This window comes from Panicum virgatum, chromosome 7K, assembly GCF_016808335.1.
Source record: "Panicum virgatum strain AP13 chromosome 7K, P.virgatum_v5, whole genome shotgun sequence".
NCBI lineage: Eukaryota > Viridiplantae > Streptophyta > Magnoliopsida > Poales > Poaceae > Panicum > Panicum virgatum.
Genome location: NC_053142.1, coordinates 39177541 through 39200344, shown reverse-complemented (window position 1 = coordinate 39200344; position 22804 = coordinate 39177541). Strand labels below are relative to the sequence as shown.

At 46.5% G+C, this 22804-nt stretch overlaps 3 protein-coding genes, 1 non-coding gene and 1 pseudogene across 14 annotated transcripts; 4 read left to right on the top strand and 1 right to left on the bottom strand.

The window, feature by feature from the left end:
- The first annotated feature begins 3751 nt into the window (after positions 1-3751).
- Positions 3752-6448, top strand: LOC120642418 (annotated as a pseudogene).
- A 1178-nt stretch (positions 6449-7626) lies between these two features.
- LOC120642386 (E3 ubiquitin-protein ligase RLIM-like) lies at positions 7627-12965 on the top strand. Of its 3 annotated transcripts, none has more exons than XM_039918893.1 (9): positions 7627-7888; positions 8712-9863; positions 10341-10890; positions 10968-11054; positions 11295-11408; positions 11840-11916; positions 12273-12372; positions 12456-12554; positions 12639-12965. In XM_039918893.1, exons 2-9 carry the CDS (start codon positions 8764-8766, stop codon positions 12699-12701), a joined length of 2190 nt encoding a protein of 729 aa, XP_039774827.1. In that variant the 5' UTR covers positions 7627-7888; positions 8712-8763; the 3' UTR covers positions 12702-12965. The 3 variants fall into 3 exon arrangements, with proteins under 3 accessions (XP_039774827.1, XP_039774824.1, XP_039774825.1); XM_039918890.1 differs by having other exon boundaries at positions 7647-7888; positions 8718-9863; XM_039918891.1 differs by having other exon boundaries at positions 7651-7888; positions 8967-9863.
- A 692-nt stretch (positions 12966-13657) lies between these two features.
- On the top strand, positions 13658-13728 carry TRNAG-GCC. The gene has a single exon. It is a non-coding gene; the product is annotated as a tRNA-Gly (tRNA).
- Positions 13729-14527: 799 nt separating this feature from the next.
- Positions 14528-18315, top strand: LOC120642407 (probable inositol transporter 2). Its single transcript, XM_039918914.1, has 6 exons — positions 14528-14826; positions 15544-15734; positions 16167-16237; positions 16368-16703; positions 16805-16912; positions 17079-18315. Exons 2-6 carry the CDS (start codon positions 15602-15604, stop codon positions 18189-18191), a joined length of 1761 nt encoding a protein of 586 aa, XP_039774848.1. The 5' UTR covers positions 14528-14826; positions 15544-15601; the 3' UTR covers positions 18192-18315.
- Positions 18316-18609: 294 nt separating this feature from the next.
- Positions 18610-22607, bottom strand: LOC120642472 (protein PHOSPHATE STARVATION RESPONSE 3-like). Of its 9 annotated transcripts, XM_039919019.1 has the most exons (10): positions 22474-22607; positions 22089-22246; positions 21862-21930; positions 20921-21415; positions 20512-20740; positions 20347-20423; positions 20215-20254; positions 20038-20039; positions 19499-19588; positions 18610-19133 (listed from the first exon to the last, which is right to left on the bottom strand). In XM_039919019.1, exons 4-10 carry the CDS (start codon positions 21380-21382, stop codon positions 18897-18899), a joined length of 1137 nt encoding a protein of 378 aa, XP_039774953.1. In that variant the 5' UTR covers positions 21383-21415; positions 21862-21930; positions 22089-22246; positions 22474-22607; the 3' UTR covers positions 18610-18896. The 9 variants fall into 9 exon arrangements, 6 of the variants coding, with proteins under 6 accessions (XP_039774953.1, XP_039774954.1, XP_039774957.1 ...); XM_039919020.1 differs by having other exon boundaries at positions 21810-21930; positions 22089-22594; XM_039919023.1 differs by having other exon boundaries at positions 20827-21415; positions 22089-22594.
- Between the last annotated feature and the right edge of the window lie 197 nt (positions 22608-22804).

Genomic DNA, 22804 nt, shown 5'->3' with positions numbered 1-22804 from the left:
TAGAAATAAGGAACAATCAAGTATACAGCTATCTTACCAGGTCACTACTATTGTCGTCATGGTTCCCAGTCCGCACTTGCAAGCTCGGAAGGCTATATATACTCCTACCAGTCTTTCATCCTCATAGCACTTCTGGTTATCATGCTACTATACTCTGCATAGAAATATTTTAAGCAAAAAAGGTGATAAGTAAATCAAACAAAAATTCCTAAAACACAAGATTCATGTGCATGTCATCATAGGAGTCCTCTTGGTGAGGCCATGGCGCGCCAGCATCTCCACTATGCTCGGATCACCAGCATCGTCCTCTGCTGAACTGGATGACAAGCGCCTCTTTTCTACATAATACTGCCAGGCAACAAAATCTAAGTTGTACCTCAAATGTATCGTGCATTGTTTCATGGAAGAACAAACAAAGAAAAATCACGTCCATACACAATGCACATATAGTAAAGACACGCGTGGACATTTCGGTGAACACGTCGGAGGGGCGAATGGTCTTGAGGAGGACATCCTCGGTGCCCTCCTTGAGGCACTGGCTGATCCGGTTGGTCACATTCTCCGATTTATGGCCCGCTATTTAAAACATTGATTTAAACTAAAGATGTACATGGGTCAAGAATGCATTTTCAAATATTCTAGTAGATGAAAATTTAAGCATAAGTGCAATTCAACCACATAAGACCACAAATAAAGTTACGAGTACAAACCGCTCGAAAACATGTCATGACTCATAAGTAAAAACCAAAACATATACTCCCTTTGTTCGAAAAAAAATGCAAATATCGCTTCCCAAGGAGTTAAACAATTTTAAATTTGACCAAATTTATAAAAAAAAATTTAGCAACATTTATATTGCAGCATGATTTGTCTAAGTAACTTTGCAAACTGGAAACATCTCGATGGAACAGAACTGTTAGTTGAACAATCTGAAACATTAATAATGTTTCTGAATTTAAGGTGCTATTAAAAAAGAATAAACAACATATTGTTGAATAGATTATTTTTTCCATATAATATATTAATACATGCATTGAATATCATCCAAGTTTGGATTAATCTGTTTGGAAATAAAAATGAGCATATCTGTTTGGTGACAAAGAAAAAAATTTACCTGTCCTCCCTTACCACATGGTGCTGATGTGGATATTCAAAACTGCTAATGACAATTCACTATTTTACTATGATATTATTTTGAAATGCTTTATGTATTAAATGACACACATTAAAAAAAACAATGGACCCGAGCAGAGGCAACATGTTTGCATCAGTTTAGCAAGACAGATAACCAACAATATTGGCCTTAAGCAATTAGGTACCACCTCCAATATGCAAAATAAAAGCCATACATTTTGCTGGATTTTTTTATGTATGTTCATGATCTTTATTTATCTCCAAAATCATAGATGCATCTCAATAAAAACCTTTGAGATTACTCAGATTAAAACAAGAGGATTACAACTTAGATTAAAATCATAGATGCATCTTAATAAATTTGATCAACAAGTCAACCTACATTGGTGTTGTTCATCGACCATTGGCAGCTTGAGCCTTGAAACCGCCGAGAGCACTGAAAAGGGAGCAAGAGGAACAGGTTAGAACATCTTAATAAATTACAACAATGAACTCATCCGGACGACATTGTGGCTAAGCATCAAGGTTAACTTAACCTTGTTCCAGGGCAGGTCACAGCGTTTCCTTTGCACGAATCTCAGAACTCAAGTTGACGGCGATCCCCAAGGGTGGGTACGTCCGCCATAGGATACCAAATCCTCGTTGCGGCGCCCATCGAGAAGGATCATCGGCCAGCACCCAAACCAATCGCGGCACATGAATTTCGTTTAAGGATCATCGGCCATCGCATCACCCGAGAAGGAAGAGGAAGAAGTAATCCGCCGCCACGAGCCCGTAAAGCCAGCAGATAGAAAGGAAATCAGCCGTTGCCAAGGTCATCAGCTACCCGGAACGAGGTCCCATCGCGGGGAAAAACAAGGGTCCAACCTTCCGCAGATAGGCAAGAACAAACTGACCTCACTGCCAAGGTCATCAGCACCCTCCGCTCGCCGCTCGCGCCGGCCACCCCAGCCCTTCCTCCTGATGCTCGCGGCCACGAATGCAAGCGCCTCATGGGCCGAATACCGCGGCCGACCGCGGGGCCTCTGAAGAATAGCATCACGGCCAGCAAGCCCCCCGCGCCGGCGGCCGCAGCCAAGTCGATGAAGACGGCGACGCGCGCGACGGGGTCCTGGCTTGCTCCTGCAGTCCCGGCTCGAGCCTCGCGAGCGCTGCGGCGGCCAGGAGAGCGTCCTCGGCGCCCGCAACGGAGTCGTCGATGGCCAGCACCCGCATGTGGCCGCCGTCGAGGAACGCCTGCACCGGCATCCCGAGCCCAGAGGACAGGCACCCATTGGCGGGAGCGGACGTTGGAGGCCCTCCTCGCGCAGCGGCCCCTCGCTTGCCGGCCAAGCGAAGCAGCGTCCAGGGAAGGTGAGCGATCAGGGAAGACAGCAAACCTAAACCCTAAGAGAGCGCCGGCATGGCCGCCGACCAGCACCCGTCAATCCCCGACGTGCGCGGCCCTCAATCCCAGTATAGCAGCTAGTCGGGACGGCGTCATCCTTTCCTCGTCAATCTGATCGCACGGGATCACCGCGTGACGCCGCGATCACGGTAGCCCCCCGTAGCAGGCGGACAGGACGACGCGATCCCGTTTCCCCCCGAAGCAGGCGCGGCGATCACGGAAGCCACCGCGATCACGGAAGCGCGATGGCGCGTGGGCGGGGGTACAAAGCGCGGTGAGAAAAAAACGTCGAGGGAGGCAGAAACATCACGAAAACCTTGTTTTTGCCAATAGAGAGTTTTCCTCGAGCCTGGTTCAACCAATTTTTTTTTGATTTGTGGACCCTTTGTGAGAGGGTAGGGATAATTTTTATGGTGGGAGACTATTTCAATTGTTTTTGTTCCTTATAGTATAGATTCATGAACAAGCAATAGCGATGACTTTACAGCGTTGTTTCGTCATGCAACTGGCTCAACACCTAAAATGTCTGATTAAAAAACGCCTAAAGAGTCTGATTTAAAAAAAATCTAAAGAGTCTGATTGAAAAAAACGAGTCAACATGATACTCCCTCCGTTTCAAATTATAAGACATCCTAAGAATTTTAAAGAGTCAAAGCAATCTCAAATTTGACCAAAATTATAGAGAGAAATATAAAATTTTATGATATCAAATTGATGTATTATGAAAATATAACTAATAAATAATTTAATAGTACTTAGTCTATATAATAAATATTATTATTCTATTATATAAATTTAGTTAAATATAAAAATTTTGATTCTCTAAAATTGTTGGAATGTCTGGTAATTTGGAACGGAGGGAGTACAACGGAGGGGAGAGTAGTGGCGGCTGCGCAGGGGGGCGCTGGTCCGTCGATTGGTTGCAGCCTGGCAGGCGTGACGGCGACGGCGTCGCAGCCTCGGGAGCGCGTGACGGCGTGAGCCGGAGGCATCAAGCCGACCGGAGCGCGCGAGCCGGTTACCAGGGCCGGAGTTTGGCGGTGCGGTTAGTTTGGGCCTTTGGCCGGACTCGCGGCCCAAACACCAAACTTTCAAGCTGAAATTTCGGATAAAAGGTTTCCAGAATAAAAATTGAATTGAATAAAAAGTAGTTTCACCAATCACCACTCCCCATTCGCTTGGCTAGGGCCCCAGTACGGCAGTACCCCCGCGCCCTGGCAGGTCTCCGCGGCAACGGTCAGATTCCCCACGAATCCAAAGCCAAGCATCGACGGCAAATCCCCTTCAAATTCTCGAGACCCAAAATTAAATCCTCCTCCTGCCCGCACCCCCCCGAGTCCGGATCCATGGGCTGCTTCCTCGCCTGCTTCGACGGCGACCGGCGCCGCCGCAGCCGGAAGTCGCGGAGGCAGTCGCCGGCGAGGTCCCCGCCGCGGTCGATCCATGTGAGGGCTCTGACTGGCCCGGGGCACCCGGGGCCCCGCGCCGTGGCACTGGCAGTACGCGGGGGGCGGCGGGTTTCTGACTGGGCTTGGGGTTTTCTGTCGCGCAGGTCCCTGTGATCCGCTCGGCGGCGGCGGATGTGGTGGTGAAGGAGGTATCGCCGCCGTTGCGCGGGGCGAAGCCCTCGACGCTTGCGGCGGCCGCGGCTGATGTGGTAGTGAAGGAGGAGGCGGCGCCGTTGCGCGGGGCGAAGCCTTCGACGCTGGCGGAGGCCATGGAGGTCCCGGACGAGGTGGCTGGCGAGCCGCCCGCGGCTGATGTGGCGGCGAAGGAGGCGGCGCTGCCGGCTTCACCGCCGCCTTCGGCTGTGGTGGTCGCGGATGAGGCGGTCACCGACGCGAGCTCCGGCAAGGAGCTGAGGTGAGGAAGAGCGCTGCGGCTCCAGTGCTTGTTAAAATTCCGTAGAGAGGAACTGGAGTTGTGCTGTCTGCAGTCGCTGCTGCTCATGGATGCCAATCCTTTATGCACGTGTTTCCAGTTTTTTTATTAATAAAATGCTAGAACTGGAGCCGTGCTTTGACTCAGGTGCAACGCTCATGCTGTTGGCTCTCACTTCTGCCCATGGGTTCCATTTCCTGGAACTCAGCCTGCCCGCAGATGCAACTGTCTTAATGCTTGTGCTTTCCAGATTTTGCAGTAATTTGCTTGTGGTGCAGTGCTTCTTACTCTGATTTGTTTGCAGGGAGTCGATTGAGCAAAAGGAGTCACCTGTGTGCTCTTTGCTGACAGAGAAGCAAGCCACACCGCCGCTCTCCCCTGTGAAATGTTCTCCTATTGTGGCAGCAATTGTTTCCCCACAGGAATCAGTGGATTGTTCGCCTGTTGTGGCAGCAGTTGTTTCCACTCCTGATTCAGACCACAGGTAGATGAATGGACTACTGTACTTTTTATATGATTTATGATGCATCTTTGATGGCTCCTAATAAGCCACGCCATCTTTCGTGATGTGTAGGGAGGTGAGTGAACATGGCAGTCGGAGCAGTGGCAAGAAAAAAGTAACATTCGACATGAATGTCACAATTTATGAAAAATGCAGTCTTACCTGATCAAGAGGAGCCACCAGAGGAAGATGAAAAACATGTGCAGAAGGCTGTTGTGCTCCCAGAGAATCACCGTTACCGGAATTGCTCTGACAGCGACGATGATGTTGAAGATGAGTATGCTGAAGATGATGTCTATGGTGATGATAGTGATGAAGAGGAGGATTTTGTGGACTGCAAGATTGATTTGGTTGATGATGAGGAAATGATAACTGAAGATCACAAGCTTGAGTCTCACGAGTCTCTATTCTCACTGTCAATGTCTAATGATCAGCAGAATGACCAAGAAGCTATCAGTCCTGCACCCAAGACCAGTGGTACCTCTGTAGAGGCAGAAAGCCCTCTAATTTCGAGAAACAATCTTCGTGATAGAAGCCAGTGTGTTCATCCTTTGCTGAACCCGGTTCAGGATCTGTCACAATGGAAGGCAGTTAAGAGTCTCAAGACCCAAGCTGTATCAGGTAAAAAGTTGGACAAGGAGAATGTAAACCTAGCGCCAGATGTCGGTGCAAGACTGAAAAGGATGAACCGTAGCATATCTGGCGAAAAAGAAGTTTCTGTGGACGCAAGCCTCTCTACTTGGTTGAATTCTTCTGAAAACTCAACTGTGGACAAGGCACAGAGCAAATCTCCTTGTTCCATTTCCTCAGTAAGCCGAGAGGAAAGACCTGTCCTGGGTGCTCTGACTGTTGATGACCTCAAGCAATCATCATCTGCATCAACTCCACAAAGGTCTCCAAGAAGTAACCGTGAGGAGGCTCCGATCTTGGGTACGGTAGGAAGTTACTGGCGTTGCACAGAGCAGGACAATGAGTATTGTTCTTCTAGATCTGACCCAGGAACTAATGGAATACCCAATACAACAAGCAAGTACAGAGAGGTACGCTAAACATGCCCTGAGTCATACATTCCCCTGGAAGGCTGGAACACTTTTGTGATATACTTGTCCTTTGGTGGATTGTTTCAGGATAAAAGGGTGAACTGGCACTCAACTCCCTTCAATGTGAGGCTGGATAGAGCTATGAAGAAAACTTCTGCATGAACTGTAGCTGTTTCTTCAAGTCTTGGGAGGGATTGAATCTCCGTTCAATGAGTGGTCACAAGAATTTCCCTGCTCTAAGGCTCTAAGCGCAGTCTTGCCCATACATGACACTTCCTCTATGTTTTGTCTAGTATTTTTCATGTGCAAATACAATTGCATTGTACTACATTGGAGTTGAGAGGTGCGTCTCTTGTTCATGCCGCCGGATATGTACGTGCTGGAGTCTTGGGTTTGTTTGCGTCTGTATATTTGCAAATGGCTGTTGAGTTTGTGGTAACAAAATAATATTTTTGCCCTGGCTATCTTTTGATGTATTATGTGCCTCTTCACTGTTCATGGTAATCTCGGCCAAGCGTCCTGAAGGCTGAAGCTGCAGTTTTGCTGCTCATTGTTGCACCAATGCACCATGTTGCCCTTGGCTTGTCATATGACTGAGACTGACGCTGATTCGCTGAAGTGATCATCCTTTCTGTGTTGTATGATGATCCTAAATGTTTGGGTGTACACATTCTCAGCCTACTCGTATTTGTGCTTCGTTGCGAATCTGAACTCTTCAAAACTGGGTCCCCTCCTTTTTGATCTTGAGTCGTGATAGCCGCTTCAAGGACAACTTTTTGATCTTGAGTCGTGATAGCCGCTTCAAGGACACCCTTTTGCCAGGGGTCAACTCGGGCGTAGCATAGTGTGGTTAGTTGGAAAACCTTTCTGTCAAGGCTAACGGCAAGTATATTGGTGCTGTCTAATAGATGGTCTCGTGCTTTAATTCATAATCTTGAGACAACTTAGCAGATGACCTTCACAATAGTTTGTCTTTTTTTTTATCTCGTATTAATGCTATATTCCTTAATTTGTGGAATGAGAAAAAATATTGAGTTGCATAACAACAACTACTAATACAATGGTTAGTAAGTGGTCTTATAGTTCTTGATTTTAGCTTACGAGATGGTTGTTCCGCAAATCAATCGTCTCGTTCTCTTTCCTTCACATTACAAAAAAAATCTATGTGAAACTACACAAGACGATCTATAAAACCGCTTACATCAGTGTACCAACCAACCTGCCCTGATAATTCCATAGCAACTAATTTCAACATTTTCAGCAGATTACTTATTCCTCTCCTCAAGACCAAAACTATCCTTTTGGTAATAGGGTGTGCTCCAATAGATTACAAATTTCATCCGCATTTCCAAAACACACATCCTTCTTACTAAAAAAATAATAAAAAGTATAATTGGTAATAGAGAGAGAAATTCGAATACATTCTCTGCAATCCGGTAAAAAAATAGTCAATTGCGTGAACCTGGGCCGCAGGCCCACGGACCGAAACCGATGGCAACAAAACATGGCCTGGCCTCATCTCCCCGCGCCAGCACGTCGCTCCTCTCGCGTACTCACACGTCACAGAGAAACGTCGCGCGTGTCACAGGCTCACAGCCGGATTCCCCGCGAGAGCCCACCAGTTCCGAAACGGAGCCCACCCACCAGTTACCTGACGTCTTTCCTGATCCCCCAGCGGCGGCAGCGGAAACGCAAGCCAGAGGAGACGCGACGAGATAACATAATAGTAGATTCCGAAAAGATTTCAAACTCAAAACCGAGCACCGAAGTGGGGGTGTCGGGGGGAGGCAGAGGCATAAGCGGGAGAGCGATAAATCGGAGAGGGCCGTTGGGAGCAGGCGGCTATCGCGGCCGCCGCCTCCCCGATCCGGAGCCCCACCCCCGGGTCGCCCCCAGATTCGCACGACTTGGGGGCCTCGCCACCAGATCGGGAGGAAAATCGAGGTAATCTTCGTCGCTGCTGCCGGATGATCGCGTTCTAGGGTTCTTCGCTGGTTCTAGACATTCCGATGGGTTCCCTGCGGCGAGACCGTCGGGCGTCGCTAGTTTCCTTAGGGTTCTATCGGTAATTTGAGTGTGATGAATTCGGGGCTGCGTGGCTGCATTTCGCGTTCCTCCCAATCCCGCCGCCGCGGCGGCGGCGAGTCCTCTCCCTCCGCGCCGGCGGCGCGCCGCCCTCCGCCGTGGCTTTGCGCCCCTTTTCCATCCGCCACGGGGTCGGGGGTTCTTCTCCACCCTGTTGCGGCGATCTTCGACCCCGCGGCAGTGACGAATCTTATCCTTCGTGCCGCCGGAGACAGGCGGCGGCGCCCGATGTGCCACCGGGCCTGGTGAAGAGGGGGGATAAGCAGGTGAGGCTGAAGCTGGACCCTTTGTGGGCGCCTGGGCGGTGGCAACAGGTAGGCTGGTGGCAACCTGGTTGCAGGTCATGGTGGACCGTTAGAGTGTTGTAGTCCTCTGGTAATGGAGTATAAGAGTTGAGTGAGATATTCTAATGGTTGTAACATCATTTAGTTATCTACTTTAGGTTCTGGGATGTGTGAAATCTGTTCCGAGTCATTTAGTTATTACATTTCAAGATGGTTGCAGTACAACTCAGTGGCTGATTTGGTAAAACTTGATAGATGAGGTTTTTGTTTTAAATCAAGTGTTCGTATATTGTTATTTTTTCTTGTTTAGATAGATATTGTTCTCATTATATGTAGGAACGATCATTTTTGTAAAGTAAGCATTGCATAGGACAAATTGTTGAATCTTAAGTTGACAGTTGCAGGTGAAGGGGCAAGTTTTCTGCAGCTTAAATAACTAGAGTTTGATATATGGCTTACATGAATTCTGATCAAATTCTTGAGGTTCCTGACACTCCTGACCGAATACAACAGTCAACATGCCCTGTATCCAGCTCTGTTGTTAGGAGGGATGTTACAATGGCAGCTGCTAATCCAATACCATGTCGCAGAATTAGATTTAAAACCAGTAATAATTCCTTGCATGGTTCCTCAATCCAAGATAATGCTTGCAGTGTACTGCCTGCACCTTCGGATACAGACCATATTTTCAAACAAGCTGACGTGGCACGGATTCTGGCACTACCAGAAGATCTTCAGGCAAATATTTCCTTACAGAAATCTGACAGGAGTGAAATATCTGTTGAGAACGGAAAGAGGGCTGAAAAACGTGGCTTGGATCAAAGCAGCAGCATTTCCGACCACATCAGTTGTAGTGTGACTGGAGGAAGGAGCCCTGGCTGCCGAGTTAGAGATGGGGACGTTAGTGACCAAGATGCAAATCATCGGAATGTGAGCTTTCTTGGTGCAGGATCAGGTCTTCCTACCATCCCAGTAGGCAAACCACGAAACAGAACCTGTACTATTACCACCAATAGGCTGAAGGGTGTAGCAGGTGCTGATATTTGTCAAGGGTCAAGTTCTGCGGAGGTGAAAGGTGAAATGGTCACTAACAAGGCCATCGCAGGACCTTCAAGCCCTCCATGTGGTGTTCCTCAAAGGCATGTGGGTCAAAAAAAACTGGTCCGTAATGGATGCATTTCTCCATCTAACATAGCCAAAAGAAGTGTAAAAGCTGATGAAAAGCAGGAAATGTGCTATCCAAGCAAACATTTGCACCATCCACATCCTCAGCTTGATGCATTTGACAGAAGCAATGTGATCGATCTCACTGATAATTCACCAATAATGACAAGGCAGAGATATGCAATGAAGGACAAATTGACCTCTGGATGCAATTTGGACACAAGGACAGCAAAAAAGTTGAGAACAGATAGAGCTGGGAAGACTTTGATTCCACAGTGTGCACATCATGCCAACAGCAGCAATTGTTCTGGAATCGGTTTATCAGGCCGCAACAAAGGAAAAGAAATTAGCGACAGCGATCCAATTGGAGAGGCTAATTTGAGGAGGTATGTCCACATATCTGTTCTCATAAAACTGTCTTCACATCATTCTCCCTCCCTCCCTCGCTCCCTCTCCCTCCCCCTCCCTGTCTTCACATCATTCTCCCTCCTTCCCTCCCCCCCTCCCTCTCCCTCTCCCGATGGGAATTCAGTGCATGGTATAGTTTGGGTACTGATATGAGCCGAAGACATTTGAGTTCTTCTAATCTAAAACATGTCAACTGGGCATATGTGAAAAAATATTAGTTGAATTGAGCTGGTAGAACTATAATACATTTAGCTTGATGGACATGGACTCACTGATGCCCAAGTGATTACTTCAAAAATCATTCTTTTGCCCATTTAACTTAGTTCAGAAAGATATATTGTATTGATATGAAATGAATACTTTGTTTGTCTAATGACTCTTTTCACTGCATTGTTGGAGAGTCTACATGTTGTATACTTGTATGGCTTGAACTTTTGTTACCTCTCCTGTTGCAGGATTTCTCTAACTGCTGCTGGAAGTTCTGTTGTAAATAACAACAGTTCTAATATGGATGCAGAGCAAGGTTGGAGAACAACACGTAACCACACTAGTAAATTACCCATTTCATTGATGGGTAAGCTGACTTGTAGTTCTCAACGAGAATCTGAATCTTCTGCACCATCTAGTCAGGATCACGGATCTGGAGCAACCATAGTTGCTTCTGATAGGATGGGAACTAAAACAATAATGATTGGTAGAGGAAGGAGAAAACATGCCTCAACTTCTTCCCATCCTGGTGAAAGCTCTAGTGCTCATGATGGACCTGGAGCTTCTTTTGTTTCACCACCAAAAGCCGGAAGAAATCATACCAGTCATCGACATGATATTCCTGTAGTAACCATTGATGATATGACCCCTGAAGCAAGATCTAGTTTGAGTGGATATAGTAATGGAACCTCTGTTGATCCTACTATACAAGCACAATTAGAGTCAGATGAGTTACTGGCTCGCCAGCTTCAGGAGCAACTTTACAATGAATCTCCTCGTTTCGCATCTACAGAAGAGGTAGTTTATCATCAGCTCTCTCTTAAGTACTCCATTGAACTTGAAGATCATAAAACAGTGAATTTTCCTTGAAACAGATGGATGCAATCGTAGCAATGTCACTTCAACATGAGGAGGATACACATCAGACATCTAGTCCTGTAAGGCGGTTCCCAAACAATAATGTGAGAGCACTGAACTCATTTTTGATGTTTTATCTATCTCATATGTGATCAGTGTCTCCATGAGCTTTTCTTGCAATTATATGATGTCCTAATAGGTGAATATGAAGTTAGGGTCTTTTTCTATATAAAAATAAGAAATATGCTTACAGATCTTATAGAAAAAATTGTATATCATGAAAAAGCCCCTATTCTGTGTTGTATCTATTGAAATTGACATATTTTATCCCTTTTTTTGCTTAGAGAGGTGCCCGGGCTTCCCGTTCAAGTTCTTATCGAAATGCTCTTAGGGCTGAATTGGCGACATCGAATATGATTTCCCGTTTGCAGAATAGGGCTTCAATAACTTCAGGATTGGTAATTTATTTCCCTTGCCCTTTTCATTCTGTATTACCTGTGGTTGATATATTAGTGCATATGTAAAGTAGATTTTCTGGTTTCGTCTAGACAAACTAACATACTATTAACTCAAGTGTCACTTAGAATGTCCAGATATCATAAGACAAAATTATACAGCTTTCTTTTTAGTTTCCAGCTGTATTACTAGATTATTAATTGACATTGGACTATGATTGGATAATACTTGATGGTTTGTATGTGTGCCATCATACTGTGGCTTCTATTTGTACTTTCCTGATATATGCTTTGGACTTCTAACTTTACCACTGGGGCATTCTCAGCTGCTATCTGAACTATGCTTTGACGATAGTCTTCATTGAGTTAAAAGTTTTTTTTTATTGCTTTACTGAAACGATCATAATTAACAGCTTCTGGTTTGCAACTTTCAGAGAGCTGTTTTAGGAAGATATCCTGGTGCTGCAGGAAGATATCCTGGTGCTGTGCGCATTCAACCTAACATTGATTTGTAAGTGATCATGTTCCTGTTTATCTGTTACAGTTCCACTGGCCTTCGTGCTACCTGATTGATTTGAGAACTCAAAACAGTCTAACTCTTAACATTTTTGTCTTAATACATAGATACGCATTCATTGAGCTATTGCTCTGACCAAAACTTTTACATAACTACTTCGTTCTTTGTGCACATGGGTTATCTTTCTGAAGATAAACTGTCAAGAAATGAATTTATCTTCCACTTATCATTTGTTTGAACTCCTTTACTGCCCAATATCTTTTCTTCACATGCTCACCGGAACAGCTCTCACTTGAACAAAAAAAACCCCCCCACTCTTAGAGCATGTCCTAAAGGAGCTCTTGTTGCAGAAATGACTATGACGCACTACTTGCACTGGATGAAAATAACCACCAGCACACTGGTGCTTCAGAAAGCCAGATCAACAATTTGCCGCAGTCAGTAGTTCAGGTAACTTCGAACCTGGCATCTCTCTATTCTTTCCTCTATTTAAAAATCCTAACTAGTTTTCCATGATTCTCTGTTTCTGACAGTCGAATAGCATCGAAGAGCCATGTGCTGTCTGCCTAGACAATCCCTCTGTGGGAGATACCATTCGCCATCTTCCATGCTTTCACAAGTTCCATAAAGAGGTATGCAGTCCGATTGTTGTGTTTCATGAACCTTCACTGAACTCTGCCGTGTTTCTGATGCTGGCTTGATTTTTCACGTTCCAGTGTATCGACGAGTGGCTGAGACGAAAGAAACTCTGCCCAATCTGCAAGTCTGGGATCAGATGAAGCGGGCCACCAAATCTGCAGCTCCAGTTTTATGTTGGTTGTGGTAGCGACGAGAGGCTGCAGTTTCTTGTACCGGCTGCTTCTGTGCCAATTCCTGCAGTGCGTCTTAGCCTCTGGTGTATCGTTAAAGTTGCGGGCTTAATTGCATCGTTTTGTCGCCGTACCCCTTGCAATTTTTCCTGCTATATTGACTCACTGATTGGCATAATGGATGAAGTCAACCACCCCCTTTCCCGATATGATATTGTTGCATGATTTTCTTTATGAGCCAATTGCTCCTTTTTCTGTGCCTCTACTGCTTGTGGGGGTTGGTGCGAGTTAACACATATGCATGTACGTGTTCACGTCTCCGTTGTAGACGTGTGGCGCGATTGTTGTTTAGGCCGACATTTGCTTGTGTCTGCCGGTGGTGAATCGGAAACAGGTGAGACGAACAAGTTAATCGACGTTCATATTTCATGACACCTGGGAATACCATCTACGACTTTCAAACAACAGAACAATATCATCTACGACCTTCAAACAGAACAATGCTCCCTTTATTTTTAAATTATAAGACATTTCAACAATTTTGGAGAGTCAAAGTTTTTTATATTTGACCAAATTTATATAATAAGATAATAACATTTATTATATAAAATAAGTACCATTAGATTTTTTATTACTTATATTTTCATAGTATATTAATTTATTATTATAAATCTTTATATTTATGTCCATAATCTTGATCAAACTTGAGGTTGTTTTGACTCTCTAAGATTCCTGAGATGTCTTATAATTTGGATAGGAGGGAGTACCATCTACTACCCTCAAATAACATAACAAACTTGCAGCCGTATGTGCTGTGAGGCGACTCACTGACTGACAGATGGTATCAAATACATGTAGCGTTTCATAAATCTACTGTCATCAGCGAAAGAAGTGATAAAGAGGTATAATTTAAATACTAAACAACGGCACCAGTGGTCTAGTGGTAGAATAGTACCCTGCCACGGTACAGACCCGGGTTCGATTCCCGGCTGGTGCAATTGTTTTTTTTTTCTTAGTCGCGGACGACGTCGTTGAGAGATTGACGTAGCACGGACCCTGGAATTCAAAAATCTACTGTATGGCAGCGATCCCAGCGTCCATTCCCGAGTGTTGTTCGACTCGATCTTGTATGCTGATCACAAATACATCGGCACCTCATCACTCCAGCCTTTTAGGCACAAATCATTTAACGATGTTACATTCCCTATTCTCTCCATCAAGTGGTGCCTAGCTGGCTCTTGCTGTTCCCTATTCACCATAGTCGACTTTCATTAAACCTTTTTGTAGCTGGTGGTTTAATGAAACTTTTGCATGGTATACAGAGCGGAGGGAGTAGACGGTTCTCGCACTCCACAGGGCTCCAAGCAACCGCACACGCTATCTTTAGCATGTGGGCGCCCGAACCCCACTCCTGTTCCGGAGACGAGACACGAGACGAGAGGTTCCGATCCGGGAAGTTCCGTGCAACAACGAACCGCCGCGCCACCCACCCCACCGCCCGCGCCACGGTTTTGGTTGGTGCGCTCTTCCGATCCGAGCCCGGCGGCGCTGGCCCACGGCGCCCGAACCCCGGTCTCAGGCTCAGTTGGGTTCCTCCATGCCCCGGGCCCGCGCCGCCGGCCTTGTGAAAGTGAAACGGACGCTCGGTCAAGGCAGGCGGGTGCGAGTCAAAGGGATCCCGCGCGCGCAGTTCGCCCGCCGCCCAGTTCTAGCCGCCACCGCGAGGCAGGAGAAGTGCGAGGACGCAGGCAAACCGGCCAGAACGCGGCGCTGCCCGCCTCTTTTGTCCGCGCTCGCGCGCGTCCGTCGGCTTGGGGCTCGGACGGCGACGATCGCATCGCATTGCGTCGCCGTGCCGCGCCCGCGCGCACCCCCGCCGCATTGAAGCCCCCCCGCGTGCGTGCGCGCGAGTGCGACGAGGCGCCCGCAACCGCAATAAATCGAGGCGCGGCGCCGCTGCCACCTGCTTGCTCCTTCGTCATCGACTGACTCCTCGTCCCTGTGCGGGTTGGGTGGGCGGGGGGCGTCGCTGCTGCTGGGCGGCGCTCTCAAGTCGACGGCGGGGTTTTGGACTGCCCGCTCGCTTTGTCCCTCGGTGAGGTTTCTGGCTTGCCTTGGCTTGGCCCCCGGCATCTGCTTCATTTCGTTCTCCTTCATCTCCTCCTCCTCGTCGCCGTCCTCCGTGTGGAGAGGTTGTGGATTCTGCGGGTTCCGTTTCCTCGTTTCTCCGTGTCAATAGTGTGGAAGGGATTCACGGGAAGTACGGGGAGGTTGCTGTGGGGGTCGGAGTGCGTGAGGGATGGGGGTTTCCTCTGCAGATCCTCCCTACCCCATTCGGAAAGAAGATTCGTTCCGTCGGTCTTAAACGAAGATCGTGTCGTTGAAATTTCATCATATTTCGGCATTTCTCCACGGTTGGGTAAGAATGTAAGATCACGCCGCGCGGGTTTTAACCTTGGTTCTGGAGCATTATTATGGTTTATTTATGGCTGCAAGATGCTCTATAGTTCTCTGCAATGCTGGATGCTGGGTGCGCGTGCTATCCAAAAGATTGGGAGTATGCATGTTTCAGGATATAAAACCTACAGGCTACATCATATTCTCTCTTTTTCATGCAAAGGCATCGGGATAAGATTCCCCGCCTTTTGATTTGGATAAGCCTGATGGGAATTTCCGAAATGATTTGACAACATGTAGACTAGAGGATTGGGAGATTCTGAGGAATTTTGTAATCTGCTCTACAAGCAGAGTTTCCTAGAGCCCGGGCTCTTCTTTGTGCTAACTCCAGTGGATGTCTGTTTTACTGATGCAGTGAAGTGCGTGATTAGGTCTCTGAACCTACGTCAGGTGTGTAAAGGCACCTGGATGCAATGGAGGGCGGCGTCAATGTTGCAGATAAGGCAGAATTCAAGGAGTGCCTGCGGTTGACATGGACACAGCCTTACATCCTCCAGCTTGTCTTGTCTGCTGGCATCGGTGGTCTTCTTTTCGGATATGATACAGGTATCTGAACACGGTAGTGGCCGATGCATGTTTTGGCTTCTCTCTCAGTCTCACTACGCAGTTTTAGTATTTTTGAAATTGAAATACAGTGAACGTGCCAAATAATGTACATATTCTGGAAGGAAAATGTTCTCTTTCAACTTCTCAATCATTACTTGTTCAAATACCTCTAAACGACATTTTAACTTTTCTCTTCTGCATGAAACAGAAGAGCAACTGTTTCTACTGAGCACCTTGAATTTCTGGTGAAAACAAGATTACAGAAAATTCTCCTTTTTATTTACAACTATCATCATGATGATGTTAATATTGTGGTGCATTCAGAAATGTTTAGGCATTCTAACTTCTTGCAGCTATGTCCATCCCGTTTAAATACTTCAAAAGTGCAATCTAGCTGATTGGTGTGTCATCCTGTTAACAATGCTCTGTTAGGTGTCATATCTGGAGCACTTTTGTACATTCGAGATGATTTTGCTGCTGTGGAAAAGAGCACTGTATTAAGGGTACGACCTGTCTCCAGTTCATTTACTCTAGTTCAAGTTAAACTGCAGTTCTTGCGACACCTTTTTCCTTCAGAAAGAATGAAAATTAATGAGGATAACATGTGGTGTCTGGATTTATTCCAAATAACAGGAGACAATTGTCAGTATGGCTGTTGCTGGAGCTATAGTTGGAGCTGCATTTGGTGGCTGGATGAATGACAAGTTTGGAAGGAGACCTTCCATCATAATTGCGGATGCCCTGTTCTTTGCAGGTGCTCTGATAATGGCCTTTTCCCCAACACCTACTGTTATTATTGTTGGGAGGGTCTTTGTTGGTCTTGGAGTTGGAATGGCTTCCATGACAGCTCCTCTCTACATATCCGAAGCCTCCCCTGCTAGAATCAGAGGTGCTCTTGTAAGCACAAATGGTCTTCTCATCACTGGAGGCCAGTTCTTGGCGTACCTCATTAATCTAGCCTTTACTAAGGTACTCACTGACATTATACTGTTGTCATATTCTACAAATTTGGGAGAAATTTTTTTTTGGCAAGAGGTAGCATTGACGTTATCTCGATGAAATATGTTAAGGTGCCGGGAACCTGGAGATGGATGCTTGGCATTGCAGGGCTTCCTGCCTTGGTCCAGTTCATACTGATGCTGATGCTGCCAGAATCACCAAGGTGGCTTTACAGGAAGGTCTGTGCCTAACTGTTATGTACCAAATTGTAGTTCATATGCAATGTTTTTTTTCTCTTTTTTTTTGCCAAAAGGATAGCAAAGACCGGCCTAAAACTACTTATTAGAAGTTTTAGAAAAAGGAAAACTACTTAGAAGTTTTTTTCTCTCTTGGTGAAACAACCAGGGTAGGAAAGAGGAAGCTTCAGAAATCTTGCGGAAGATTTACCCTGCGAATGAGGTCGAGCAAGAGATTGACGCCATGCGCCAGTCCGTCGAGGAAGAGGTGCTCCTTGAGGGTTCCATCGGCGAGCATGGCCTGATTGGCAAGCTGAGGAAGGCGCTGGGCAGCAAGGTGGTCCGCCGGGGTCTACTGGCCGGCGTCGTCGTCCAGGTCGCGCAGCAGTTCGTGGGCATCAACACCGTCATGTACTACAGCCCCACGATCGTGCAGCTGGCCGGCTTCGCGTCCAACAACACGGCCATGGCGCTCTCCCTCATCACCTCGGGCCTGAACGCCGCCGGCTCGGTGGTGAGCATGTTCTTCGTGGACAGGGCCGGCCGGAGGCGCCTGATGCTCGTCAGCCTGGTCGGCATCGTCGTGTGGCTCGCCGTGCTCGGCGGCACGTTCCTCGGCGCCGCGCACCACGCCCCGCCCGTCAGCGACCGCGAGACCCGGCTGCTCGCGAACCAGACCCGGACCTGCCCCGAGTTCAACCCCGGCGTCACCTGGAGCTGCGTCAACTGCCTCAAGGCCGCCTCCACCTGCGGCTTCTGCGCCCACCAGGGAGACAAGCTGCTCCCGGGAGCGTGCCTGGCGCTGAACGATGCGTCGCGGCGGGCGTGCCGCGCGGAGCAGCGGGAGTTGTACACGGAGGGGTGCCCGAACAACTTCGGGTGGCTAGCGCTGATCGGTCTGGGCGCCTACATCGTGTCCTACTCCCCCGGCATGGGCACGGTGCCGTGGATCGTCAACTCGGAGATCTACCCGCTGCGGTTCAGGGGCGTCTGCGGCGGCGTCGCGGCCGTCGCCAACTGGGTCTCCAACCTCATCGTCACGCAGACGTTCCTGTCGCTGACCAAGGCGCTCGGCACGTCGGCCACCTTCTTCCTCTTCTGCGGCGTCTCCTTCCTGGCGCTCGTCGTCGTCTTCTTCACCGTGCCGGAGACCAAGGGCCTGCAGTTCGAGGAGGTGGAGAGGATGCTGGAGCGCAAGGACTACAAGCCATGGAAGAGGTACCAAGGCGTCAGCGACGTCGACCCGGCGAAAAACAGCGAAGTCGGCCTCACTGCACCATGAATTCGTTCGTCTAGATTCAAGTAGCAATAATTCGTAGTAGTTTAGAATTCAAGAAGGAAAAGATGAGTAATCAAACTCCAGTTTATGGAAATGTGAATATGTGATATATGCTTGATTGCTGCTACTCTTTGTTCTAGAACATTTAATATTGGTTTTCTCACTCTGTTTAGCATAACATTCTGCATCTTCTTTTTTTACCTTGAAGTGTTTGACGCCGATCATATATGGCCTTGTTTGCACATGAAAGTACAATTGGTTGCATTAATCAAGATGAAAGAACTTCGTGTCAATCATCTGCCAGCAAAGAAACACTGAACCACAAACCATCTGCAAATGAAAATTAATAAAGGAGATGCATCTTAGTACTTTCTAGTACAACCACAAGTTCCTACAAGGGTATCACTATTTAGCATCGAAGTATAGAAACATCAATGTTATTACCATCGAAGGTACAGGCTGTGCATCTGAAGTGAAATGCCAGTGCCACAACAAGTGATTATGCAGAGCATTATACACAGATCCTTATTGTAGGGTTCAAAAGCTCATGCTACCAAATGATGCTACTACACGTAGTGGACGTAGCTACGCCTCTCTTTTTTTCGCCCATTCTACTACTATTATTTACACGCGCAAAAAATAAACGCCGTGTAGAAACAGGCGTTGAAGACTCGATCAAGAGATGGTCAAGCAGTCATGACCCCTGCATTATTGCCCAAGTGAGCCAGCCTCTGACACCAGGCCGTCTTGAGCCGACGCCGCGGCTCTGCTTCCCTGGCCAGTCATCCTGGAGAGAGCTACTACTGGAGGAGGGGCTGCCGCTGCCGCTGCCGCTGCTGGTGGACTGGGACGAAGACGCGCTGTGCGGCCGTCTGTGTTGAGATTCTGCTGCTCCTCGAGCTCGTGGAGACTCGTCACGTGGTTCTGGAGTATGCTTCTGTGAATCTATTGCACAGGAAGCACAGAATGGAGTGGGCAATAAGATCTCTTGTCTCGTGTACATGCCAATATGAAGGGTGTCTCTATTATCCCAATATTGTGAAACGTGTATTATTATCCCAATATTGGTATTGTCTACAATATGAATTTTGAATATGACATAACAAAATAATGCACTTTTAGGACCCATCTCGAATACGCGTTTGACAGAATTTAGCAGTTAGTAGTAAGATGATGTTGCCTTCGGGGAGTAAAAAAGATCGCACTTTATATTGGAGCCTGGAGAGACAGAAGTACTGTATAGATACCGTACCCAAAATGGAATAGAAGATTAACATTCAAATTTCAAAGTAAACACAAGGACAGTGTACCTCCAGTAAATCATGACGTGTCCTCTCTACCATCTCGTGAAGTTTCTTCTGAAGCTCTATCTGCACCTGTAATGCAAATTTTGAATGCGCCTGCCAAACAAAACTCAAATAGTCATTCAGAGCCAAATGTCAGGGGCGAAACGGAGATATTGAGTTCAGAATAAAACGGAGACAAAGCACGTGTACATATTTCTTCTGTGCAACTACAATCCTTGATTATAAAGTATGGCATATAAGGAGCAGCGGTACTTTCCAGGGTGAAGTGAGTAACATAACTACATAAGGCTAAGTGTATGTATACTGAAACTCTGAAACAATAAGAATATGCGGCTACTGAAAATATCAGCCATAAGGACGAAGAGTGGACCTGAATCATTTAATTGGTAGGAGTTTTGTTTAAAAAATTGAATTGGTAGGAGTATAAGCATGCCAAATGATTGCTTGCAAAAGTTTAATTTTCGTCATTAATGCTTAAGAAGCTACTCTTGCACCAGCAAAAGTAAAATAGGTTTACACATGGAAACAGACTTATAACTCACATCTGTACATCAGAAGGTATTGCTTCATTAGATGTTGTTGTCTCTACTGATGTGCCTCCAACTGAATGTGCAGTACATAAAAGTTCTAATTACAGGGTGCTGATAATGATGGGAAACAGTAATATAAATATTGAAACAAGTGAAAAGTACTGGTTTGAACAACCATCGACAGCTGACCTTTAGATGAGCGATGTCGAACTTGGGCCAATTTGTATTTCTGTCTTGAGCATTGCTTTTAATTAGCAAACTTTTAAAAGGTACAAACTATTCTTACACAAATAATGTCATGGCGAGAAAAAAGAAGCATACCTGTAAGTGACTTTTCACCTGATCGCGAGTCAGACCTTCAACATTCATGATGTCAAGAATGGCTTTAGGTTTAGCATCTGCATTTGTTCAAAGATAATGAGAGATAATAGGAAACCAATAGTACTGTGTATGATGATGAAGTTGATCATACTGCTGAGATTTTACTTTCACAGCCACCGAGTTGATTGACGGCGTCTATGAAGCGATCGTGCATTTCTGTAGTCCATCGTCTGCGCACTTTAGTCCTCTGGGGTGAATGGACATTTATAGTTGCTGGAGGAGAAACAGGATACAACTGCCCAGGAATTGTAGGAACTGAAACTAATTGATGAACTATGTGCTCATGCTGCGATGTCTCAGAATTCAGAGGTGAGGAAACATGTGCAGATTCAGCCTGTGTAAACAGGAAACATATCAGCTCTAACGTGAGCATATCAAAGACATAACATGGAAATGTTCTAGAAATATGTGGCCAGCCACCTAACAATATAATATCATCTCCAATGCCAGTCTCAGTTTCCATGATCAAGTAAACATTACATCACTAGTCACTGCTGCTTTTGAGTTAAATTACCATTTGCGGATAGTTCAAGGTCAAGTCATCAGGGATAATATAATCCAAACCTCCATGCTCCAAGCAGAACCATTCATCTCTTTCGGCAGATTCATTAGGGTTAGGGTCTCTAACAGAGCCAGAATCTGGCTGTTTCTCAACACTATTGATGCCATTGTTATTCAGTAAACCACCAAGATGGTCTGCAGAATGTGTTGTTTCAGCAGGTAGTCCAGGATAAGTACCCCCTAAAGGTTGTTCTGATACTCCAGAATGGGAAATCAGGTTGGAGTACAGGATTTCAGCATTCAAAGAATGAACAATCGATGGTAACAAATTAGGAAAACGTCCATGCGCCATAGCTGTGGAGAAAGTACTGGAAGATGATGCTATAGATGCTGAACAAGGCGCTCCGGTGCTAGCAGGTGAAGAGTGTAGAAAAGTCATATCATGAGGATACAAGGACTCGTAATGAAATGACATTCGACTAGTGACTGCTAGTTAGTTCCCCTCCATCTGCAAAAACAACACACATATTCAGAACTTCAAGTTCTAGGAGGAAAACACTTGTAGACATAATTCTTTGATATTGGTAATTTTGTGAATATGGCTTTCGATGATTATCGTCAATTCATCAATTCGTGTGCCTGGATTGAGTTCTCAAGCCTTCAATCAAAATTTATGGTCGCAGATGACTGAAGTCAGCACAATAAATGTGATGAATGTTATAAATAACTGAAATAGTCTTTATGCAGCTTCCACCAACAGATAGTACTGTGTAAGTTTCCGGCATGTACAAGGACATGGTGTTTATGCACAAATTGTCATATTTATAGCAAAGTTTCCTGAGATGAGAGTTTATGGACTTCAGTTTCAGAATACCAATAGGGGAAAACCAGCTACAGAGTACCTTGCTAAAACTGCGTAGGCTGTGCAGAACAAGGAGGGGCTGTGATGATTACCTTGCTGAGTTGCTGTAAAGAATGAACACCAGCAAGTCAGCTCTGCTCGTATTACACTAAGTTGAGAACCTGAGAAGACGAAAATGCGAGATTACGAGTTTTCCTTTTAAGATGAAACAATAAAAAAGTAGCAGCCCTAAACCTGATGATCGATAAAAAACCTGTGCAAGAGAGAAGTGGCAAGAACTCGATATATCCACAAGTGAAATCTGTGAAAATGATCTCACCTTATCGCAGCCAGAAACGAGACGACTTTGTCGGAGAACCAGCAGGTTCCCTTGGATTCACCGATTCAGGCGAGGCTTCAATGACGAACGGAGCTAGGGAGGAACACGCAAAGCAGGAGCAGAGCTATATCATATACACCCGGTCCCATCGGTTTCGCCTAAAATAAACGGAAGAAACAAACATGGATCGCATCGGATCGTGATGTCTATCAAGCGAGATCGATGACGCTATGACAGAAATCACAGAATTGGATTAGCGGGCGACGACGCGGAGAGACAAGAGGGCGAGACAAACTCAAGACGATAAAAAAAAAGAAAAGAAAAGGCCTGCTGCAGGTCAGAGGAAATGGAGGAGGGTATCCTTGGGGATCTGGGAGATGGATACCATCTGAGCTGACGCACAGGGTTTGATCAGCAAGCTTCATCTCCAGCTCTGCACTCTCGTCAAAGTCGTCCTAACGCGGCGTCGCCGGCGTCCATGCTGCGCCGCAGCTCCGCAGCGATGGCGGCGGGCGCCATGGGCCCATGTACGCAATGGGCCACGGCAGGTGAATTCAGAGCCCAGCTCCACACTTCCACAGCCCGCGGTGCGGCTTGCTCCTGCCTAGTGCCTACTGTGCATGCAGTGGCATGTACTATTGCCTATGCCCCTCAAAAAAAATGTACTATTGCCTATGAAAAAAATTCAAACGGCCTAAACACGGTGCGTACACGTC

Bases quoted from the DNA above. Each gene is read 5' to 3' on its own strand.
- LOC120642386 (XM_039918893.1), top strand. From the start codon at position 8,764: ATGGCTTACATGAATTCTGATCAAATTCTTGAGGTTCCTGACACTCCT. The intron at 10,891-10,967 runs GTAGTTTATCAT...TCCTTGAAACAG, and splicing joins GTTTCGCATCTACAGAAGAG to ATGGATGCAATCGTAGCAAT. The intron at 12,555-12,638 runs GTATGCAGTCCG...TTCACGTTCCAG, and splicing joins TTCACAAGTTCCATAAAGAG to TGTATCGACGAGTGGCTGAG.
- LOC120642407 (XM_039918914.1), top strand. From the start codon at position 15,602: ATGGAGGGCGGCGTCAATGTTGCAGATAAGGCAGAATTCAAGGAGTGC. The intron at 16,238-16,367 runs GTACGACCTGTC...TCCAAATAACAG, and splicing joins AAAAGAGCACTGTATTAAGG to GAGACAATTGTCAGTATGGC. The intron at 16,704-16,804 runs GTACTCACTGAC...AAATATGTTAAG, and splicing joins TTAATCTAGCCTTTACTAAG to GTGCCGGGAACCTGGAGATG.
- LOC120642472 (XM_039919019.1), bottom strand. From the start codon at position 21,382: ATGTCATTTCATTACGAGTCCTTGTATCCTCATGATATGACTTTTCTA. The intron at 20,424-20,511 runs GTAAAATCTCAG...GAACAAATGCAG, and splicing joins TCAACTCGGTGGCTGTGAAA to ATGCTAAACCTAAAGCCATT. The intron at 19,134-19,498 runs GTACACTGTCCT...CCTGTGCAATAG, and splicing joins CACGTCATGATTTACTGGAG to ATTCACAGAAGCATACTCCA.